General features: G+C 47.4%; 1 protein-coding gene and 1 long non-coding RNA gene across 9 annotated transcripts in view; one reads left to right on the top strand and one right to left on the bottom strand.

Moving 5' to 3' along the window:
- The window catches only part of LOC144825104 (uncharacterized), a 237936-nt gene extending 227441 nt beyond the window's left edge, over positions 1–10495 (bottom strand). Inside the window, exon 1 of the long non-coding RNA XR_013609270.1 lies at positions 10272–10495. This is a non-coding gene — a long non-coding RNA (uncharacterized LOC144825104). The remainder of the gene's footprint in view (positions 1–10271) is intronic.
- A 156-nt stretch (positions 10496–10651) lies between these two features.
- Positions 10652–21544, top strand: part of ZEB2 (zinc finger E-box binding homeobox 2) — a 155916-nt gene continuing 145023 nt past the window's right edge. For 2 of the 8 annotated variants that reach the window (XM_078682495.1, XM_078682492.1), the window contains exons 1-3: positions 10968–11136; positions 13424–13577; positions 17530–17598. In XM_078682495.1, coding sequence (XP_078538621.1) covers positions 13505–13577; positions 17530–17598 — 142 coding nt within the window. In that variant the 5' untranslated portion in view covers positions 10968–11136; positions 13424–13504. Of the gene's footprint in view, positions 11137–13122; positions 13578–15533; positions 15704–17529; positions 17599–18989; positions 19102–21544 lie in introns of those variants that run through there. The other 6 variants (XM_078682498.1, XM_078682493.1, XM_078682494.1 and 3 more) reach the window with 6 other exon arrangements.

Genomic DNA, 21544 nt, shown 5'->3' with positions numbered 1-21544 from the left:
CCTTTGAGACCTCTGTCTCAGATGACGGGTATGCGTAATAGGTTGTGTAGATGGAGTGGGCTCTCCTTTCACACTTCTTTCTTTGACGAAAGGCGCACATAGTGGAGTGTATGGGGAGTGACTGGCCTCTCCTTAGAGACATCTCTCTCAAATTACGGGTTTGCATAGTAGTGAGTGTTGAAGGACTGACCTCTACTTTCAGATCTCTCGCTCTCAAATGTAGGTGTGCATAGTAGGGTGTGCACATGCACTGGCCTCTTCTTTGTAACCTCTCTGACATATGGCGTAGGACAGGTATGCGTAGTAGTGTGTGTGTGCATGCACTGGCCACTCCTTTTAGACTTCTCGCTCAGATAACAGGTGTGCACAGCGTGGTGTATGGGGAACGACTGGTCTCTCTTTTAAGACCTCTCCCTCAGATGATGGATGAGCATAGTAGTGAGGGGCGAAAGACTTGCCTCTCTTTGAAAACCCTCTGTCAAATAACAGGTGTGCTTAGTAGGGTGTGTGTACAAACTGGCTTCTCCTTTGGGACCTCTCTCTCACATGATATGGGTGTGTAGTAAGGCTTTTGGATTGACTGACCTCTCCTTTGATAGCTCTCTTTTAGATGACGAGTGTGCATAGTAGGGTGAGTGGATGGACTGGCCTCTCCTTTGAGACCTCTCTTTTAAATGAGGGATTTGCCTAGTAGTGAGTGGGAAGGTACTGGCCTCTCCTTTCACACCTTTCTTCCAATTCATGGTTGTTTGTCGTAAGGCTTGTACATGCAATGGCCTTTCCTTTGAGACCTCTCTCTCAGATTATGAGTGTGCGTGTATGTGGAGATACAGGACTCTCCTTTGAGACCTCTATGAAATTACAGGTGTGCATAGTAGTAAGTGGGGATGAACTAGCCTCACCTTCAGATCTCTTTCTCAAATGACAGGTGTGAGTAGGTGGGTGTGTGCATGTACTGCCCTCTCCTTTGCGACCTCTCTCTCTCAGATGATGGGTGTATGTAGTAGGTTGTATGAGGAGTGACTAACCTCTTCTTTGATACCTCCCTTTCAGATGATGGGTGTTCGCTGTAGGTTATGTGGATAGACTTTTAAATTTCTTTCCTAAATGATGGGGTGTGCATAGTAGTGAGTGGATAAGGACTGGTCTCTCCTTTCACACCTCTCTCTCATTCACTCCCCACTCACTACTATTCACACTCCTCATTTGAAAGAAAGCTCTCAAAGCAGAGGCCAGTCCATCCATACACCCTACTATGCACACATATCTTCCGAAATAGAGGTCTCAAATGAGAGGACACAACCTCCTATGCACACCCGTCATTTGAGAGCGAGGTGTGAAAGGAGAGGACAGGACCTCTCCATTCACTACTACATACACCGGTCATTTAAGAGAGAAGTCTGAAAGGAGAAGCAGTCCATCCATACACCCAACTATGCACACCCATCATCTGAGAGAGAGGTCTCAAAGGAGAGGAGAGTCCAACCATACACCCTACTAAGCACACCCAATATCTGAGAGAGATGTCTCAAAGGAGAGGTTAGTTCATTGACACATCCTACTATGCACACCCATCATCCAAGAGAGAGGTTTGAAAGAAGAGTCCAGTCCATCTACACACCCTACTATGAACACCTTTCATCTGAAAGAGAGGTCTCAAAGGAGAGATAGAAGCTCCCCATACACCCTACAATGCACACCTATCATCTGAGAGAGGTTTCAAAGGAGAGGCCAGTTCATGCACATACCCTGCTATACACATCACTCATGTGAGAGAGAGTAGAGGACAGTCCATGCAGACACCCTCCTACTCATACCTGTCATCTGAGGGAGAGGTCCACAAGGAGAGGTCATTCTATGCACCCACCCTAATATGCACACCGGTGATTTGAGAGAGAGTTGTGAAAGGAGGGACCAGTCCCTCCCCACTCATTACTACACACATCTATCTTTTCAGAGAGAGGTTTCAAAGGAAAGGCCAGACTATGCACTCATCCTACTACACACACTCATCATGTGAAAGAGAGGTCTCAAAAAAGAAGTGAGTCCCTCCCTGCACCCTACCACGCACACATGTCACCTGACAGAGAAGTCACAAATAAGAGGCCAGTCCATCCATATACCCTACTATACACACCTGTAATCTGAAATAGAGGTCTCAAAGGAATGGCCGGTCCATCCGCACACCGTACTAGGCACACCTGTCAGAGAGAGGCCAGTGTCAAGTGAGAGAAAGGTTTCAAATGACAGGCCAGTGCATGCACACAGCCTACTGTGCCCACCCATCAATTGAGAGAGAAATCTGAAAGGAGTAGCCAGTCCCTCTCCACTACTATGCACACGCATCAATTGAAAGAGAGGTATCAAAGGAGAGGCCAGTCGCTCCCAATTCACCCTACTGTGCACACCTGTCATCTAAAAAATGGTAGAGAAAGTGCATACCCTACTATGCATAGCCCTCATTTTAGAGAGAGGTCTCAAAGGAGAGGCCAGTTCATCCACACACCCTACTACATACACCCGTCATCTGAGAGGAAGATCTGAAAGGAGAGGCCTGTCACTCACCAACACCCTACTACATGCACCCATTATCTGAGAGAGAGGTTTCAAAGGAGAGGCTAGTCCATCCACACACTCTACTACTCACACCCATCATCTGAGAGAGAGATCTGAAAGGAGAGTCTGACGCCTGCTTCACCCTACTAGGCACACCTGCTATCTGAAAAAGAAGTCTCAAAGGGGAGGCTAGTCTATCCCCAGTCACTTCTACACACACCTGTAATTTGAGTGAGTGGTTTGAATGTGGATACCATTCCCTCCCCGCTCACTACTATTCACACCCCTCATTTGAGAAAGAGGTCTCAAAGGAGAGGCTGGTCCATCCACACACCCTACTACGCACACCTGTCATTCGAGTAATAGGTATAAATGGAGAGGCCATTCCCTCCCCACTCACTACTATGCACCCATCATTTGAGAGAGAAGTCTCAAAGGAGAGGCCAGTCCATCTACACACCCTACTACGCACACCAGTCATTTGAGAGATAGGTGTGGAAAGAAAGGCCAGTCCATCCTCACACCCACCTACGCACACCTGTCTTCTGAAGGAGAGGTGTCAAAGGAGAGGCCAGTTCATTCACACACCCTACTTCACACACCAGTCATCTGAGAGGTGTCTCAAAGAACAGGCCAGTCCATTCCCACTCACTACTGCACACACCCATTCTCGGAGAGAGAGGTCTCAAACGGGATGTCAGTTCATCCGCACACCCTACTACACACACCCATCATCTGAGAGAGAGGCCTGAAGGGACAGGCCAGTCCATGCGCACACCCTACTATGCACACCTGTCATCTTAGAGCGAGGTCTGAAAGGAGAGGTTAGTCCCCAACCATCATTATGGTGAGAGGTCACAGGAGAGAGGCCAATTTCTCCACACACCCTAGAATGCACATCCACCATTTGATAGAGGAGTCTGAAAGAAGTCAGTCCCTCCCAACACCCTACTACGCACACACCTGTCACCTGAGTGAGAGGTCTGAAAGGAGAGGTCAGTCGTTCACACAGCCTACAGGCCAGGCCTTGCAGCCAAAACCCCTGCGTGAGGTTTCATTTAAACAAGGTCATTAATTAAACCTTTACATTTGAAAAAAACTCTAGAAATTCACTGAAAAAAACAAAAGTTTAAAGTAAATTTATAGTTAGTTGTGATAAATAAGATCTGTTTTAAAAACCCTTAGAAATGCACTGAAAAAGATCAAAGGTTAAAGCAAAATTAAAGTGAGTGTCGGGTTTGATAGAGCTAAAAGCTGTCCATATTGGGGCATTTGTTTTTGAACTGGCATTCACTGTTTTGGCTTTTTCTGGAAAATTGAATACAGACTGAACACCGTAATCAATGAGGGTTTCTCATATATCTGTGGTTGATTGTTTTTGTGAACTATGCTACAGGGACAATGTTTCATATGAAGCTTGTTTTAAACATCTAAGGGAGTTGGATATGTGATGCCAGTAATAATGGTGGATATTCTCCCATTAGTACTTACTATCAGTCCTCTAATGCCATAGTAATTTATAGAGCAGTAGGTGGGAATGTGCAGTTTGGATGATGTAATCAATTATTTGATTTGAGTTGTCATCAGTGATGTCCTACATTTTCAACCGCGGCCGACAGTGGGAGTACCTGCAGGGCGGTGACGTGGGGAGGGGGAGGGGCAGGGTGGGGGGTAGTAATGTATGGATTACGGAGTTTTACAGGTAAGTAAACATTTAAATAAATAAAATGAATTTCGTTGCGCGCACTGCATTGCATTTGGTGATGCAGTGCACTCAACAAAATTCATTTAATGTATTTAAATGTTTACTTACCTGTAAAACTCTGTAATCCATACATTACTAACCCCCTCCCCCTCCCCACATAACCGCCCTGCAGGTACTCCCACTGCCGGCCGCGGCTGTACATTTTGTCATAGAACACTCATGCTCAAAATACGGCCCGGGGTCCACATGCAGACCCTTGGTCAACAGCAGCACTGGACTGCTGTTGACTCATCTCAGCACTAATAATAAAAGGATGCTAAAGAAACGGCAGGCATTTATTTAAATGTTAATTTGTGTTAAAGAAAGGATGTAACTAGGGAGTCTTGCACTGCTCAACTTTAAGAACATCTCAATTTTTAAAGACATTTTGCAGCAAAAGAGTATTAATATAATAGTCTCTTCAAAATTCAAAAAGTCTATTAAATTAACATACAGAACCTTTTCACCTTAGTTTATCAGATTATATCAGTGCATTGCGAAGTATTCTTTTTAAAGTGATAGTTTTCACACATACATTTATAAACATTAATTCTTCCCCCCACCCTGACAATAATGCCAGTGGGAAACAAAAGAGGCAAATCAGTTGTTATGTGCACTCTTTGGGTGACCTGGGTTTCTATTACAAACTACCAACATTATAGTTCGTTAAATCAAACAAAGAAGAAGGTTTTGTACAGTGCACATCCCTACATTTATTTCGAGGTCCTCTTATTCTTGCTAATGAAGAAATAGGAGTGACAGCGAAATAAAAAAATTGCCTAGGATCACATAATTTGATAAAGTGGGGAAGCCAGGATTAACCCATGTTTTCTGGTTTGACATTGTGCAATTATGTTTTGCTTCCTCTATACTCACCTACCACGATCTCCCCCCGCCCAAACGCCACCCGGATGCCATCAACACGGCCCTTGGTCACATCATAGACCAAACTTATTGGCCCCTTGGAAAATGTTTGTGAGTACTCATGTCCTAGAAGATGTTATGAAGGCTGTCATATGTGAGGTCATAAACAGTGCATAGTGGGGGCGCAAGTTATAGTTATTGTTGCTAACTATAACTGCTGAATTCCTGTTTTTTTTTTTTACTTCAAAACGTTTGTGTCACTGAGAAATTCCCCCAGCTATAACTTTATTTGGACCTTTGCTTTTTTCAGTGAGAGAGAGAGAGAGAAGAGAGAGAGAAGAGAGAGAGAGAGAGAGAGAGAGAGAGAGAGTGTGTGTGTGTGTGTGTGTGTGTGTGTGCGCGGTTGTGTGGTTGTGTGTGTGGTTGTGTGTGTTGTGTGTGTGGTTGTGGTTGTGTATGTGTGGTTGTGTGTGTATGTGTGGTTGTGTGTGTGTGTGTGTGTGTGTGTGTGTGTGTGTGTGTGTGTGTAAGTAACATAGACTGTTAACCTTTAGACTTCGGGGCATGGGTTTTTTCGTTTGTTAGTCTGGTGAGGTTGCTGCTTTTCTGGGCAAGAATCTCATTAGACAGCACAAAAACATACCTGTCATTTAAAGTCATGAAAGAGAAGTCTTAGTTCCCTAGCATGCTCCTAAATACTACTCTGGCCAACACTAGCCAGTTTGTTGCGGCCTCCTAGGAGGGCAGGTGTGTGGTATTGTTTTCCTCTGTCTCTTTCTGCCTCTGTCTGCTGACTGTGGAGTCTCTCTTCAGGCTGTCTACTTTCATTCAGCATGCGTTTGCCCCTTTAAGGCTGATGCTTTGCTTCTCGTGCATCTCTTGGTACCCATGTTGCCGCTCCATCCTTATTCTGTGTCTCCCTCCATCCTTTCACTGCACCAGTCTCTCTTTCCTTTTGAGCTATAACACAGTTGCAGATTTTTGTCTTCCTCTTCAAATCACTGCTTTTTTCTGGATGTGCCCTTCTCTATTTTAACGTTCTTTTGCTTTAATGCATCCTCAACTTAATCACAGTACCTTCTGATTTCCGCTTTCAAAATTAATTCTCCATCTTTTGTTGCCTGTCTTCATTCACTGAGCACTCACTTTAAGGCATTCGTCTGACCGAGCTACAGCTCCCATTTTTACAGTCAAGGACTTTCTAAACTTTTCTGTCAACCAAAGGGAGCCTTGGACTTTATGTCAGCATTTACTTCCTCATAATTTATGATTATGTGCTTTATCAGGAATTATTCAGAATTACAAAGTTCAAGGGTGGGCAAGTAAAAGCAAACAATAATATAATGTTTAATTTGCTTTGTGTTTTTAGTCCCAGCGCCATTTTCATCTGTGCCTCCCAAGACTGTAGTACACCTCAAGCTAGTTTTTATATAGGTAACAGCCATGGTGTGTTGAAGAAATGATCAGTTACATGTTTAATCATGGCCTTTTCGAGAGAAAATACTGCGTGCCTTGCAGATGTTAGTGAACGAAACTGTAGGAAAATATACATCAGATGTCAGAGTTGGGGTGGAGTTCAGTCTCTTCATGAAAACCCTTATTCTGAAGTCACCAATATCTCCTTTCTCGTCAAGTTTATCTCAAATGATCTTCATCCCCGCTCCCTAGCTGGATGTTTCTGTGAACAGGCAATTGTTAAACACAAGTGTGCAAACATGTCCCAGTAAATGGTCCTCCTGTGTCAAAAGTGAAAATGCCTTTAACATTTTGTTAAAAAGAAATATGTGGAATGGATAACTCACCCATTCTGAACAATCAAGATGTAACATGTATCAAGATGGGATTTGTCTGACTGCAAATGTCATGGTGAATTCTTAGGAACCTGTCAAAATTGTGATTGGTGAGAGTGTGGGGCCTTAACCAGAAGACTTCTAACTCCTGCTCTCTAGTTAAGAAACATTGAGTAAAGGCGTAGGAAATTAGAATAGTGCATAATTCAAATTATCAATTTCTAGCTTCCAAACGAAGCACTGCCAAGCCCAAAGGCAGCCAGTGGGAAAAATGAGCAGAGCATTTCCTCACAGGCGTAAGGTGGGATGCACTGGCCACCCCCAAACTGTGCAACGGATGTGGCGGGCATGCTTTTTTTTCTAATTTTAGTGCAAAATGAGAAATCATAATTAGTTTGCATCAGTCTTGAAAACCTAAAAAAATTGTTTTTGGTTCTTTTTTTTAACCACGGGGGAAGGGGCTGTCACTCATTGTGATGTCAGTGGCACTGTTTTCTTTTAATTGAACAACTCGTATTTTAAACCCAGTAGCCCCTTTCCAACTGATCTTTGACCATATTTTTACTTTGCACACTTTGAACGTTTTTTTCTTGCACTTCCAGACAACCAAAATGTGGATTCACCCTGTGTAGTTTCTCTTAATCAATGAGCACCCTCTCCTCCCTCCCCCCTCCCCCCTCCCTTGAATCTGGCATGTACCCCCAAGGCCATGAAGTGAATATAATGGACTTGAACAAGTGTTATGAGTCCCACTTCTCCTTCAAGGGGATGCCCCCACCAAATAAATATCTCATTATACGGACAATACTGAGGCGAAAATGATTGTGGGTTTTCATAAACTATTTAAAGTGAGCTACACCTATGTACTTTCATGATCTCCCTGAAATACATGTCTATCCAAACTCACTCAGTTCAGTGGCATTTCCATTTTTTTTTATTTTAAAGGTTGTGGAGGAAACACCTGTTTCACGGAAACGCGGAATATATTTACCTTTTGCGCGTGCCGTATACGCGCATTTGTTTGCGCGATGCACCGCGCAGTATTCGCGCATTTTGCGCAGTGCACCTTCCAAGGGGTGCCGCGCCTCCTGATGTGACATCAGTGCCCGTGGATTACTTTTTGGAAAGAATTCCACACACTCGTGCCTTCTGCAGCTCGAACCCTCTGTGCGCGAATACCTTGGCTAATCCTCGCGGGATTAATGCTGAAAGGTGGAGTCGAGCGCTCATTAAAGGTTTTTTTTTAAATCTGCTCCATGTCCTCGTGTAATCTGAAGAGTGTGTGAATAGTATGCGAGACATCTGTAATGGGATCAGTGTATTCTTAGAATGTGCACTGAACGCCTGACTGAATGGTTCAGGCTTTAAACCGCGCATCTTTTTTGGAATGAATGAGTGAATGATCCAGACACGAGCGCAGTGCATAGCGCCTGGACACTCTCGAAGCTCCTCGCGTGCAGAGCCTGTAGATCCGCGCTCTCCAGTGTCAGACTGTCAGGAGATTGGAGGTCTCTCGAGAGAGTGAATGAAATGCACCCACTTATATCTCAACCTTTACTGTCAGGCGCATCTCAGAATCTGCGCATCTGCCCCAGGACCCACGCTCCTCGCGCTCACACACAAGCACACATTCTGGGGACAGTCACAACAGCGAGATGCTAAACCTGGGGACCCGGGTGCACTTTACAGAATTTCAGTCGCTCTTTACCAGATTCCAAGCGCATTTCTGATCTGACAAAAAATGTGCAATGTCTGTTTTGCGCTTATGTGAATGCCCCTAAGAGCCGGGAGTTCACCTTTGCCTTCCTTTGGCGACATTAATAAGTTGTACCTTTCACCCATGGGAATATACCGCTAATATAGGCTCAGGGTGGCCAGGCACTTAAGAGTGGAATACGTTATGTTATATATAAAATGTGTATAAGCGCCTTCTACAAAAGTATGACTGCGCAGCGCTGTGAATGTGAATGTCAGTGAAAGCAGGAAGCATCCTGGCATGTTTGATGGAATGGTTCTTTAGATCCTGACAGTTTAACTCAGATGTTCCTGATGTCCTCTCAGAAGAGACCGGCAATTATTTTAAGAAGGCAAAAAACGCGTGTTTAGTCTGCAGAGAGGCGCCTTCTTTTCATGTCAGGGTGTAGCGCTGGTGCCCACCCAAACATCGATTTGAGGGCCATGTAGTCACTTCTTCTCTGCGCCCGGTTATTAAATTGTAATATTATTAAGTTATTAACATATACACAAAGTACACGCACCGGCTTTTCTGTTTTTGGATGTCGCACAGGAACGTTTTGCACCTGGAAAGTCCTAATGATTATCACCAGATTGTCATCTTCAATCAGGAGGAACGGTGAACTCCAAGCACTCACCTTAAGGGGGGCAAATCACAAGAACACCTCCGGATGAAATGTGTAGGAAAGGGTGATGCGGTCGGGGCAAAACTTTCGAAGCAGAAACACTGCATTCTTGACTCTAGCATTTTTATTTTTAAACTGAAAGTTAAGCAGGTGAAGCCAAGATGTCTATTAAGAACCGTTACACAAAGTACTTTACCTGAGGTAAATAAATGCAAAGACAGCGGGTTGAAACATAAATTTTATATACATATTTGGAAGTTAGGCGCACTTTTCAGAATACACTTGCAGCATTCATGCAGGCGCTAGACAATGTTATGTATACTTACATGTTAATAAGCACACATGATACAGGCGTTAATGTATGCCCAACGCCGGCTCGTTGTCGCCCAAAGAGGCGACCATCGGTTAAGAACACTTAAACTTCACACCGCCTCCCCTGGGAGGCAGGGTCAGGAGTGGTTAATCGTGTGCAGTCCTCGCTAAATTGCTGGGTTCCAGATGTTGAGAATGTCTTTTTTTTTCTCCTCTAAGATGCTACCTATCCGGATTGGGTTACTACAGAAGCGTCACCTTGGAAGCTTTTGACGGATGATTTAATTAGCCATACATTAGGACGCGTTTTTTTTTGTTGTTGCAAGGAAGCCCCCACGATTTGCTCGCCCGACTCCTCCATTGCAACGCGGGGGTCCGCCTTCGCTCGTCCCTGTTACAAAAACTACTAGAAACCACTCAGAAGAACCTGTGCTTACTAAAACAGTTCATTGCGCACCAACATTCAGTCATTCATTATTCCTCATTAAGGCGTTCGTATTTGGTACCCCGAACAGGGCCAGGCATTTATCACTAAGGCGCAATTTGTGTATATTATGGTAACGCAGTCAGCTTTTGCACATCACTCCCATTTTACCGGTATTTTTTTTCAAACCTGGGTACCCGTCAAAAAAATAAAAAATTTACCCTTAGCTAAAAAGTCATCCCTCACTTCACTTCAAGGCGCTACGTGCACTCCAGCCTCGCGGATGTTGGTTGCTTCACCGGTGGCACTTTCTGTCGCCCGGGCATCTACGCCGACTTAATTCTGTGTAGAAGTGCGCACAGAGGCGTCTCGTGGCGGCGGCAGGGGGACTTAGACACGCAGGATGCTACAAAAAAAATCCCCAGTAACTTTCAGTTCCTCTGGGCTCCCGAGCTGTGTGGCTGTTGTAAGGCAGCCTCAGCCTCCCATCCGAGAGGCTGGAGTGACGAGGATAATGATTCCAGGGACTTGATGGCTGGGGAGGGGAGTGCAGGAGAAGGGGGGAGGGAGGGGGGAGGGCGAGGCAGGGGGATGGAGGAGCAGAGAGAGCGACGAGGTGGGAGGGGTGAGGTGGAAATTTCATTTCTCCCACTAAAGCGTTTGCTGAGACTTCAAGGTATAATCTATCCCAGATCCTTTCCCAGGGAGGCGAAACTTGGTGTGATCACGTTTCCCACACGATGCTCACGTTTGGTGCGCTCCAAACATCCCTCCCCACAAAGATAGGTGGCGTGTGTGGCGGGGTCTCTCCTCCCTGTGATAATACAGAGGAGAAAGAGAAAAAAATGTCATGAGGAGAGGCGTAACACGTCAGTCCGTCCCCAGGTCTGTGTTTCCTGGAGTGGCAGAGCGAGATCAGTCCTAACCTGCCCAGCAGGAGTAACGGTCCTCCAGCCTGCAACTCTTTCCGCGCGCACAGCCGCTCCACCTTTCAGCCGCTCCACATTTCTTCCATGCTTTTGCGGATCCTTCATGCCTTTTTTCTGCCCACTATTTCTTGCCACAACTCCAGCCACGACTTGACAGGTATGTTCTTCCATGTTTGACCCAAGCAGGTATACATTTTAAAGGGTAGCTGTCGCCATCGCTTAGCTCTGTGCTCCCCCCCCCCCTATTGCGCACACACCGGTTTTGTTGTGTTTACACACAATTTTACCTAATACCTGTCCGCTCAGGTGAAATGTGTTATTAGACTTTATAGAGGTAAACTCGTATTCATCACGCCCGGATTCAATCTGTGGGGTGTTTATGTACAGCAAGTATTGCATTTTATCCAAATTTACAAAATATTGTGTTGATTTATATACACTTACCTGGAAATAGTGTCAAACAGTATGTAATGAACTTCGTATTTTCTGAGCTGTATTTTTCAGAAACACGTCCCTGGACGTATGGTTTTTTTAAATTCCTAATTGTCGATTTGGGCCAGATAGTAGTTGTTTTAGATGATTCGTAAATGTTGTTGTATTGCATTTCTCAATTCGTGTATGTGGGTTGTGCCTGTGTCTGTGTGCATGTTAGTGAACGCCTCAGCCTATGCACGATAAGCAAAGAAGTGAGATTGGGAGCCTGTTTTTTGTTTGTTTTTAGAGTCACTTTCAGCATGATCACATTTGTGCTAAAACTAGGCTTAACGTGCTGTTGAAGGTCAGGAATCAGGATAGGGGGCTCACGAGCTCTGCAGAACTGGCAGTTTGAATGAGGCGTGTTTAGTGCAAGAGTGATGTGAAACTGCCCAGAAAGGGGTCGTCATGCTTCTGAAAATGTGTTTATCTGCCCACTTTCCTATCTCGTGCTCTCGAGATCCGGGTGATGCAGAGATTACTAGCGCCACACTCAAAAAACATAAAAGTGCCGGAGATAAAGTTCGCAGTCTCACCCTCCACGGGCAGACCCTCGCGCCTGCCTTGGAAAGAATGTCATTGGCCAGAGTGGTCTGTGGAAGGGTCCGCACTGACTTACCTACCGCTCGCCCTGTGGTGTAACCGCATCTCCCGTTGGGCTGGTGCGTAAAGTTCAGTCACTCTAACGCGCCTCTTCCTGAAACTTTACACGCCCAGCGGTGTTGTCGAAGCGCTTCCAAGCCACAGTAAGGGAGAGCTGTCTTCCAGCTCGAGGGGGGGCGCCCTTTTGACAAAATCTAGGCAAAGTGAGGTAGCGTTGGGGTGGGCGCTGGTAGGCAGAGCAGGGGTTAATTGTCTTTGTTTTACAGTTTGCATCTGTTGCCTCTTTTACAGCCCTCCGCGTTTGAACCGATGCGCAGAGCCCTTTAAAGCGACAGCATCTTCTGTCAAGAAAGGGTTAGGGTCTGAAGCCCAAGCGGCAATCAATTACCCCCACCCCTCCCCCCATCCCACGCTCCACACACCTAGGTACACAGAGACACGCTGTCGTGGGCATGGCACTTAAGAAGCAACACTTAACATGGCACTGTGAGCAAAAGTGTGCCTGGCAAAACATTAGCAGATTAGTATCCCAAATTCAGGAGGGGCAGTTTTTTTTGTGTGCTTGTCTTCTGTGCCTTGCAGGGCTGGGGGTGAGTGAGTGAATCCCTCTGTAAACATTACAAGTGGTGAGGGAAAGTCAAGGAGCCTTGTAATTGCACTTTCATTTTATTGTTAAATGTGAACACTGCCTTTGGGTGTAGGTGTGTGTTTATGTGAGTGAGTGTGTGTGTGATAGTGAGTGTGTTGTTTGTGTGTGTAAGTGAGTGTGTGTTTGTGTTGAGTGCGTGTATGTGAGTGATTGTGTGCGTTTGTGTGTTGTTTGTGTATGTGAGTGTGTGTGTGTGTTGAGTGTGTGTATGTGAGTGATTGTGTGTGTTTTTGTTGTTTGTGTATGTGAGTGAGTGTGTGTGTTGAGTGTGTATATGTGAGTGAGTGTGTGTATGTGCGCTATGCTGCTGTCTCTGTGCACGCACCACTGTCCCCCTGCCTCCCCGTGGCACACATCCCGTGCAGTCATGTGCTCGGGGGAGCCCGGGCTGCTAAGCGCTAGCCTTGGTTTGCAAACAAAGTTTGAGAGCGCTGCTGCCCGGGAGGAAGCGCCGGCCGGCCGAGCCGTGCCTGCAGCGTGCGCAGCGCAGGCTGCACATTCCCCCACAGCCTGCCTGGGTCATGGGATCTGAGTCACGGTGGAGATGTGGCTCCTGTCTCAGCAGCAGCGACCCCCACACGGGCGCGGGGACCAGGGGCAGTGGCGCAGGGAGCCGGCGTCTGTGACTGTGAAATAAAGCTCTTGTGGGTGCCGCTTGGCGCCCTGTATTTGAATGGGAACCTGCCATGCCCATGTTGTTGCTGTGTTTGGTTGGTAGATAGAGTCTGCGTGCTGAGGCGGCTGCTGCTGAATCAGGGAGCCGAGTCCATGCGAACTGCCATCTGATCCCCTCTTATCAATGAAGCAGCAGATCATGGCGGATGGCCCCAGGTGTAAGAGGCGAAAACAAGCCAATCCAAGGAGGAAAAACGGTAAGCATCGCCTCTCTGCGGCCGGCGGGCGTGGGGAGGGCTGCGGCGGGCCCGGGGGCACTTTGTGTGGGGGGGCAGCGGGTCTGGGGGCGGGTGAGGGGGCACTGGGAGTCCTGGGGAGGCAGACCGGCGCCGGAGGGGCCGATCCAAGGTCCGGCGCAGCCCCGAGCCCCGGGCTCTTCGCTGACACCCCGGGGCTGAAAGTTTGTTGCCCGGGCTCCGGCTGCCAAGTCTAACGGTCCCTCCTGCACCGTTATGCGCCTCTCCCAGGGCTCCCGGCCGGCTGCGCGCTTAGAATAAAGTCCGGGCTGGGCTGCCTGGACCCCCCCACGTCCGGGGAGGGCTGGGGATGGGGGACACATGGGGCAGAAGGGGTCGTTTCCACTGATTGAAAAAAAAAATGATTGTTGATCATGCCGGAAATGTGTGTAAGTGATGTGAAGACGCGCACCCCGTCACAAGCGGGAGAGACTCGAACATGCCCGGGACACTCGGGCTGAGCGGCCGCTCCCGGTGATCCGAGCTCAGGGGCTGCCCCCAGGGTGGCCCTGGAGCTGCCCCTTCACAGCCCCGGAGCCTTTGATCTCCGCTCAGCCCCACTTTTAGCAACTTTCCCACCGAGGAGCACACATGTTGGGCGGGGAGGACCCGGGCAGGGCTCTCCCACCCAAGGCAGCCTTCCATGTAGATAGTGCAGCGGGGCTGTGTGTCCTTCGTGCTGTGCGTGCTGTGCGCAGGCGGGGTGCCCTGGTGGTGCTCGGCCGTATGGGGGGGTGTTGGGGCGAGCTGGCACCAGCCTGCTCGTCCCGTGTCAGGCGTTGCCCCTTTGTGGTGTCTCTTGCACAGTTGTTTTCTTGTCTTGGGAGAACAGCGGCTCTCTCGTGGGTGTGCTCAGGGGTCTGCCAGGCAGCCTGTGCCCACTTTCCGCCGGTCAGCCTGCGAGGTGGTCCCTGCTCCGGGCACCCCCTCCCCCGCCCTGCTGCTGTCTCTAGGACACACACATCTCACCCCGGGCTCAGCCGCGTCTCCCCGGCTCTTCTGTTGTTTTTATTAAATGTTGACAATCGATTTTCTGAAATCAATGTCCTTTGTGGGACTTCCTCCTTTCCTTCCAAGAACTGGAAACACACTGCAGACCAGCTGGGGAATAAGCACAAGCCTCGGGCACAGGACCCTCGGTTCCCTGCCTATGCAAAGCGAGATATGCCTAAGACAGTGAGATATGTAACGGAAGCGCCCCTATGCTCATTGCGAGTGTTTGTGCCTTCTTCTGACCTCTTCCCTTCTGACTCCCCGGATCAAAGGTGTCACTGACAGTCTGTGTACGTGTGTAACATATCACATGCGTTGTTGTTCGCCTTGTTTTCTTCGGCCAGCCCTGCACCCCGGCAGGGAAGAGCACGAGTCCGAAGGTTGGGTGGGCCCAGAAGCAGTCACACATGTAATTAAATACCAGGAACTTCTCCTGGCCGCGTGCTGCACGCACAGCGCCTCTCCCACTGATGGCGCTGCGCGCACCAGGGCACAGATCACAGACCAGACACTAACTTTCTGGAGAGGGCGAACACTGGTGGTGGACCCTGGCACCCTTCACACGCCCACAAGACGCATTTCTCAAGGCAGTCCTTGCTGTAGGTCGTGGGCTGGTGAAGTAAGGCATGGGTTGTAAGAGGCGCGCGAGGTCCCACCATGCCCCCCTGACATTCTTGGCAAGTGCACCCACAAAGCATTGCCCACTCTGGAACTCAGAGGCTCAGGGGGCGTCTGCTGGGGACAATCCTAGAAGCACGCCTGGATGACACTGGCAGCAAAGGGGGGGGGGGGGGGGCACAATGTTAGGACACACGAAGTGCATTAAATGCGGAAAAAGAGTTCTTTAATATATTGTAATGCCGGAAGGCCTGGCAGGGCTGGGCAGGGCAGAGGGAAGCAGACGTTCTTGGGGAAGGGCTGACCATAGTGATTTCTGTGGCAGGGGAGAGGGCGCCTGGCATGAAAGCTGCCCCGGGGCCGGGTGTCAGGGGGTGGAGGGGGCCCGTAGCCAGGGCCGCCGTGACCATGTGCACACAAACCCAGCCACGGGGGGAGAGGTGAGCCGGCGCGGCCAGGAATGCAGGCGCTTGTCAGTAAGTTCGGTCAGATGATGCCGAGTCGCCTGACTAACTTTGTAACACTTTCTCTGCTCTCACAAAAAGGCGCCTTTCTCCCGGCCCATCCGGTGTCATGCCGGAGGCCCCTTCTGCTGCCAGAGGTGTGTTCTCTGGACACTGCCACATTCGCTGGGCACTGAAGCCCTCTCACCGTCCTGTGGAAAAGGACTCACGGGTGTGTGGGCAACGTTCGCTTCTCTGGTCGCACACAGACACACACCGTCCCCACCCCCCCCCCCTAGTCTTGCTGCAAGCCCCTGAAAGCGCACCGAGGCGGGCTTTAAACTCTTTTACAATAGTTGCGGCTCTTTCACAAAGTTAAATAAGTCTGGTTCCAAATTTAAATCTTCACCTGCAGCAGGTTAGCGGCCGGGGAAAGACGGGGGAATAAAGTACGTATTTAGAAAAAAAGTTGACTTCAAGGTAGAGAAGTAGATAAAACCGTTATGTAGTTCATTACAGCAAATATGACTTTAGCGTTGGTGATTCTCTGAAATTTCGGGTCTATGCAGCTATCCCATGGGATTTGTTATGCAGGCGATGCATACCTCAGCCGACCCGTGCACACTGTCATGTCAGCACTCACAGGGCAGGGCACACAGGGGAGCGTTCACACAAATAAAGTCTCTGGGGGCCGAGTGTCTCCCCCCGGCTGCAAGCGAGGACCCCAAACTCTATGTTAATGTTGTGTCTTTTAGCACCAGTGAACATCTCCGCCAGATATCTGCTCACACCGTTACCCAAAAGGTAACTTCGAGCGCAAAGGGCACACCGGCGTCGCAGGGCAAGTTTTAACACACCGTGTCGAGACTTTCTATTTAATTTCTAACTCATCAAAGCTGTTTAAGGAGTTGCAAAACACACAGCGCAATAACCCCCATTGCACGCAGCCTAAGTGACTGACGTGTCGCGTGGCTGTGTCTTTTCTGCCCCAGTAAAGGGAACTTACAGCCAGTTGTATAAAACCACATTAAAAAAAAACACAACTTATGATGCAAATGCTTTCAGTGAGTAATGGAAAGGGGGGTGACATGTCACTGCTGCCGGCACCTAATGCGCGGAGAAAGGTGAACACAATACAAATGCGCAGGCCCCCAGCAGCCATCCAATATGTCCCCGAGCGCATCGGGCGGGAGAGGTGCTCAGTGACCCAGAAGGAAGCAAGCATTGACTGCCAGCGATGGGAAGGGGCTGTTGTCCCTCCAAACAGTTCCTCTCTGGCCCCTGCGCGCCATTCAGCCGCCGTTAAAGGTGCAATGGGCCATTCGGACGGGGCCCCCCTTTGTCCGCGGCCCCATCACCATGGCTTCCCAAGGTAGCCCCGCGCGCACAGGTCGGCAGCCCCCCACACAATGGCCTGTCTGCTCCAATGTGTTCATTTACATGTTTAGAACGTCAATAGCGCCGGGTGTCCACTGTACCATTCAGGCCGCCTTTCCCACAGGGGGGGTCGGGGGTCTGGCAGGCACCTTTTTTTTTCACTGCGCTTTACTTGCCTTCTTAAATTGTGGAAGAAAGGGGTGAAGGGCTTGACCCAGGCTGGACTGTTTCACTTTTGAAAATTCATACATCGAGATCGATAGATCAGTTTTTAAAGTCACAATGATGCTGTTTTTTTTTGCAACTATTAATCTAGCTATTATTTTTACTGTTGTAAGAATTGTTATCTTTATTTTGTTATTTTTTTAAATGTTGCCGTCTGTATAGTTGGGCTGCTTTGGCGCCGTTGAAGAGAAATAAATAATTCTTGCTGTATCTGGTGACTTTTGTATATGTTTACATCTCTCTGTTTATGCCAACAGCATCTCCCTACCACTTGGAAAATCTATTGAAAGAATATTTAGACTGTGGGGAATATAAACTTAAAAAAAGTAAGATCACAAATTTCTTCATCCAGCAGTTTAAAAAAATATATAATATTCATTAGACTCATTAGAATTTCTTTGGCCATTTCATTTGAATGCGTAGCTGTTCCAAGTCATTTCCAATGATCTTTCAGTAGACCCATTCCTCATTTATCCACTTATTAGGCGTTAAAAAGTATTCCATGTCTACTGCCTTGTTGGGTTGAGATCGTTGTTTTGTGTATGTTCAGTATTTCCTTCATAGTGGTGATAAATAACTCTGTGGTGCTGAACCGTGATTGCACATCAGTGTTTTGTGAACCTGTTTGTGGGTTGTGTCTGCATGCCTGTCCCTGAAATGCTTTTTTAGATTTTACGGCTACGCCTAAGGGGCAAAGTAACGGTTCCCATTTTTCATCATTTTGCTCCATAATGTTATATTTTCTGACACTGTTGTTGATGCATGTTGACCTGTGGTGTATAAAGGGGGTTTGGGGGGTGGGCAGAGACCCGCTTGTGGCTCGCACTGTTAAAAGGAGAAACTTTTTACCCATTTGTAGCACATTTTCCTGCCTGTTTGTGGAAAGATTGTTTGCCCAACAGGGAAGGCAGAGAGTAGCTGCACCGTTAGCTGAACCCCTGACATGGCGGTCTTTTGAATGCCTTAGGTATGATTTCACTTTCGCTCACATCAATGCTGACCTGAATGCCTTTCATATCTGATCCGCTGTGTCTCTCCCAGTAAACATCCCCTGAGGGGAGAACAAAGAAAGGAGCTCTTCTTCTCCTTAATCACAATTCAGCCCTTTCACCGCCGGCAGGCTACATTTGCATTCTGCAACAGAAAGCCAAGATGAAAAGAGGGAAAAAAGGGAGAGCGGGAAGCGGCGAAGGCAAAGGGTGGAGGCTGAGTAAAATAACTTAGGTGTTTGTGGCTGTTTGTTGGGCTTCCCTTAGTTACAAGCCTTATATAGCTCATGCTCTACCCAGCCTTGGCGCTTCTGACAGGCGGCTAGTGTTACAAGATGGCATGCCTGTACTATTCATGGCCACTCGCTCTAACACTTGAGGTAAAAAGTGTCAGAGGAGGATCAGATTCTACTGGGAGAAGTCTGTTATAGTTCGGGTCAGGTGTAGCCACTTTCAGCTCCTGACTCCTACCCGCTGCTAATATTTTGGTACCACCGCCCCGCCGTGCGACCGCGACATTAGGGATGGGCCGCCTGACTTGTCGTTGCAACTCCTGAGCACTGGCCATGGATACACAATCCCTCTGGGACAGCTTTAGGATGCACCGAAGGGAGAGGCCCTTGGGCAGCTTCGCGCTTGGAGGTGTGCCATGGTTGTGAGTGAGCCCTCCTAAGCAGCATTTGGGAGGGAAATGGGGGACGCACCTCAGGATGGATAGCTTTGCAACCCAACAACCCCACACAGTTCCTTTGATTGGTTTCTGTCAATTCACTGCATTATCTGAAGGAAAGCTGCCCGAGCCTCCCCTCTATTTTTTTCTAAATATGGACTCTAAAAATGGTAGGGATTTAGGTTTATTCTTTCTTTTTAATGAGGGGTTTATTTATAAATGGATCATGCTTGCTGCAAAGTATTTAAGCCTTTTCAGGCTGACCTGTCACATTTTACTTTGTTCTTCCGCCTCCCTTTTGCAACATGCCGATGCCCAGCACACAGTTGTTGGTACCGGGCTAACACTGGCTCAACAGATATCTTAACGAACTCCTCTTCCTGTACAGAATCCTCTTCCTACAAGATTGTAAATCTTCTGAAATTGTGCTTTAGATTTCAATGAATTTTGCAAAAGGTGAACTGGAAAGAGCAATCTGGCAGGGATTGCGGAACTGTATTTTCATATAGCTCTTACTTAATGCTGACTTTGCTTGTTGAGAAACATGAACAAAACACATGACACAGATTCCTGCTTTTCCCAGACGATTTAGGAACTTTGGTACAAAAAGAGATTATCCTTACACCTTACACCCCGCTCCCCTTCTACCCCCATGACCCAAGCGAAGGAGGATTTAGACAGATTTACTTCAGTAAACACCTTTGGACACTTGGGGGGAATGCAGGAGTCTCTCTGCAAAAGGAGCCTTTTGTTGTGTGAGGTGCTGGGATAATACTTTACCAGGCAGCTGTGATATTAACCTATGCAGAAATGCTGGAAAACGGTTTAACTCTTTGTGTGCTATTCACTCTCACTCAACAGATAAGATCCCCTTTGCAGGGAGCCTTCTTTTGAACATCTCAGACATGATTGTTCCTGTGGAATTTGCATAAAAATCAGTCACACGTTTTGATACCCACTCGCTTTCCATCCATCCTCTATTGTAGTTGTTTGTTTCTTCACCCCCTGGGAACATTTCTGATCAGAACAGCAAACAACAATTAAAAAAGTGTTATTTCACATCTCGGAGAAAGGCTGTTCCGACAAGTTTCTAAAAATATGCGTTGTAAAGAGTGTCTTTGAAATGTTCTAGGTGTTATAGTTGAGGTTATGCTGCATGGGGGGCCCTGTTGAGCTTGTGATCGTTTCTATAACCCCCATAATGAGATCCCCTAGATTGTGAAACACATAAGACGATCAATTTTTGTCAGTAAACTTTGTGCTCTTCTCTGCGATACAGAACAGATGTAAATAAAACTAGCCAATGGTGATTGCTTGTAAAGTTCCTTTATTGTAACTGATAATACTGCTCGCTTGGCTGTGTTGCGCCAGTACACTGCAAAGCAAAATCCCACTGGGATTCCTTTTTTATGACTGGTTGTTATTTTTTGGGCATGGAAAAACTGTGGAAGTGGAAATTTTCGTTTGACATTTAATCTAATTTTTGGAGTTGAAAAGTTAAGGTGCAAATGTTACATCAAGCAAAAGCTTATGAAAAGTGAAGGCTATGTGACATGACAAAATGATCTGTGCTTGCTGTGTTGTTGGTGTCAAGCCGCAAGCTCCCTTTCTCGCTGCTTCCTAGTGATTTGCCAGCACAAGTCCACTTCCCTCCTATGTGATGCAGCAGTTTTGAAGATGAGTTTTATATGTGAAGCCCCGACAGGAGGTCTGCTTGTCAGGCTGCCTCTGCTGCTATGATGTGTGGCTTGGACAGTGTCCGGCCACTCCCATAAGAACATATGTGGTCTCGATGATGTCTCTCTTTGTTGCAAGGTGTTCAGAGGGGTACATGGATGATTGCAACAGGAGCTCAATTTTCAAAATTCACATGTCACAGCAGTACTGTAGCTGCTCGTTCTGCTGGGAGGCTGTAGGAAAAAACCTCACAGCAGCTCCGTTGAACTGTTAAACCTCTTTAGCAGTCCGAATAATTGAACATGTGGTTGTCAAAAAAGTCAAATGTAAACCAGACATTGACAGTGACATCTCGCTGGTCAAGCTACATTCAGTTAGATTAGGCCTGTAACCATCACCAAGCACAGCAATCACGTTAAAAGCTTAACTTTGACCAAACTTTCACAGCCCAGACAGGTGGGTCCCTCTCCGCAGGCTTTCATTGGACCACTGTGAAGCTAAACCTTGACACTCTCTGCGCGTCTCCCTAGTTTCCCGTAGGAGCATTAATTTTTATATAACACAAATGGTTGTGTGATGCTGCAAGCAAATCCAGTGCAAATACTCACTCTGGTAGTTGTTTTTAAAAAAGATGTTCAGTATATCTTACTGATTTTGACAAATGGAGAGAAGCCCGTATCTATAGTTTCACATTGATCCCCGCTCTGTAAACCGCGCCTACATGTGTGCTGTCTGGTGTATTCTTGCTCAACCTTTATTATTTCAGAATCCTCTGTTCAAATGAGCAAGTAAGTTAGAGCATTAGTAGCGCAATATGGTGATTTAAAAGGTTCCCAAGCTTACTTTTGATTCTGGAGAATAGGATACAATATTCTTAGTTTATTGTATAGCCCACCATATGAAATCATGTTGTGGTGTTTGTATAAATTCATGGAG

Source organism: Lissotriton helveticus, chromosome 3_1 (genome assembly GCF_964261635.1).
Source record: "Lissotriton helveticus chromosome 3_1, aLisHel1.1, whole genome shotgun sequence".
Taxonomy (NCBI): domain Eukaryota; kingdom Metazoa; phylum Chordata; class Amphibia; order Caudata; family Salamandridae; genus Lissotriton; species Lissotriton helveticus.
Note: the sequence above shows the minus strand (reverse complement) of the source record. Positions and strands in the feature narration are given on the sequence as shown.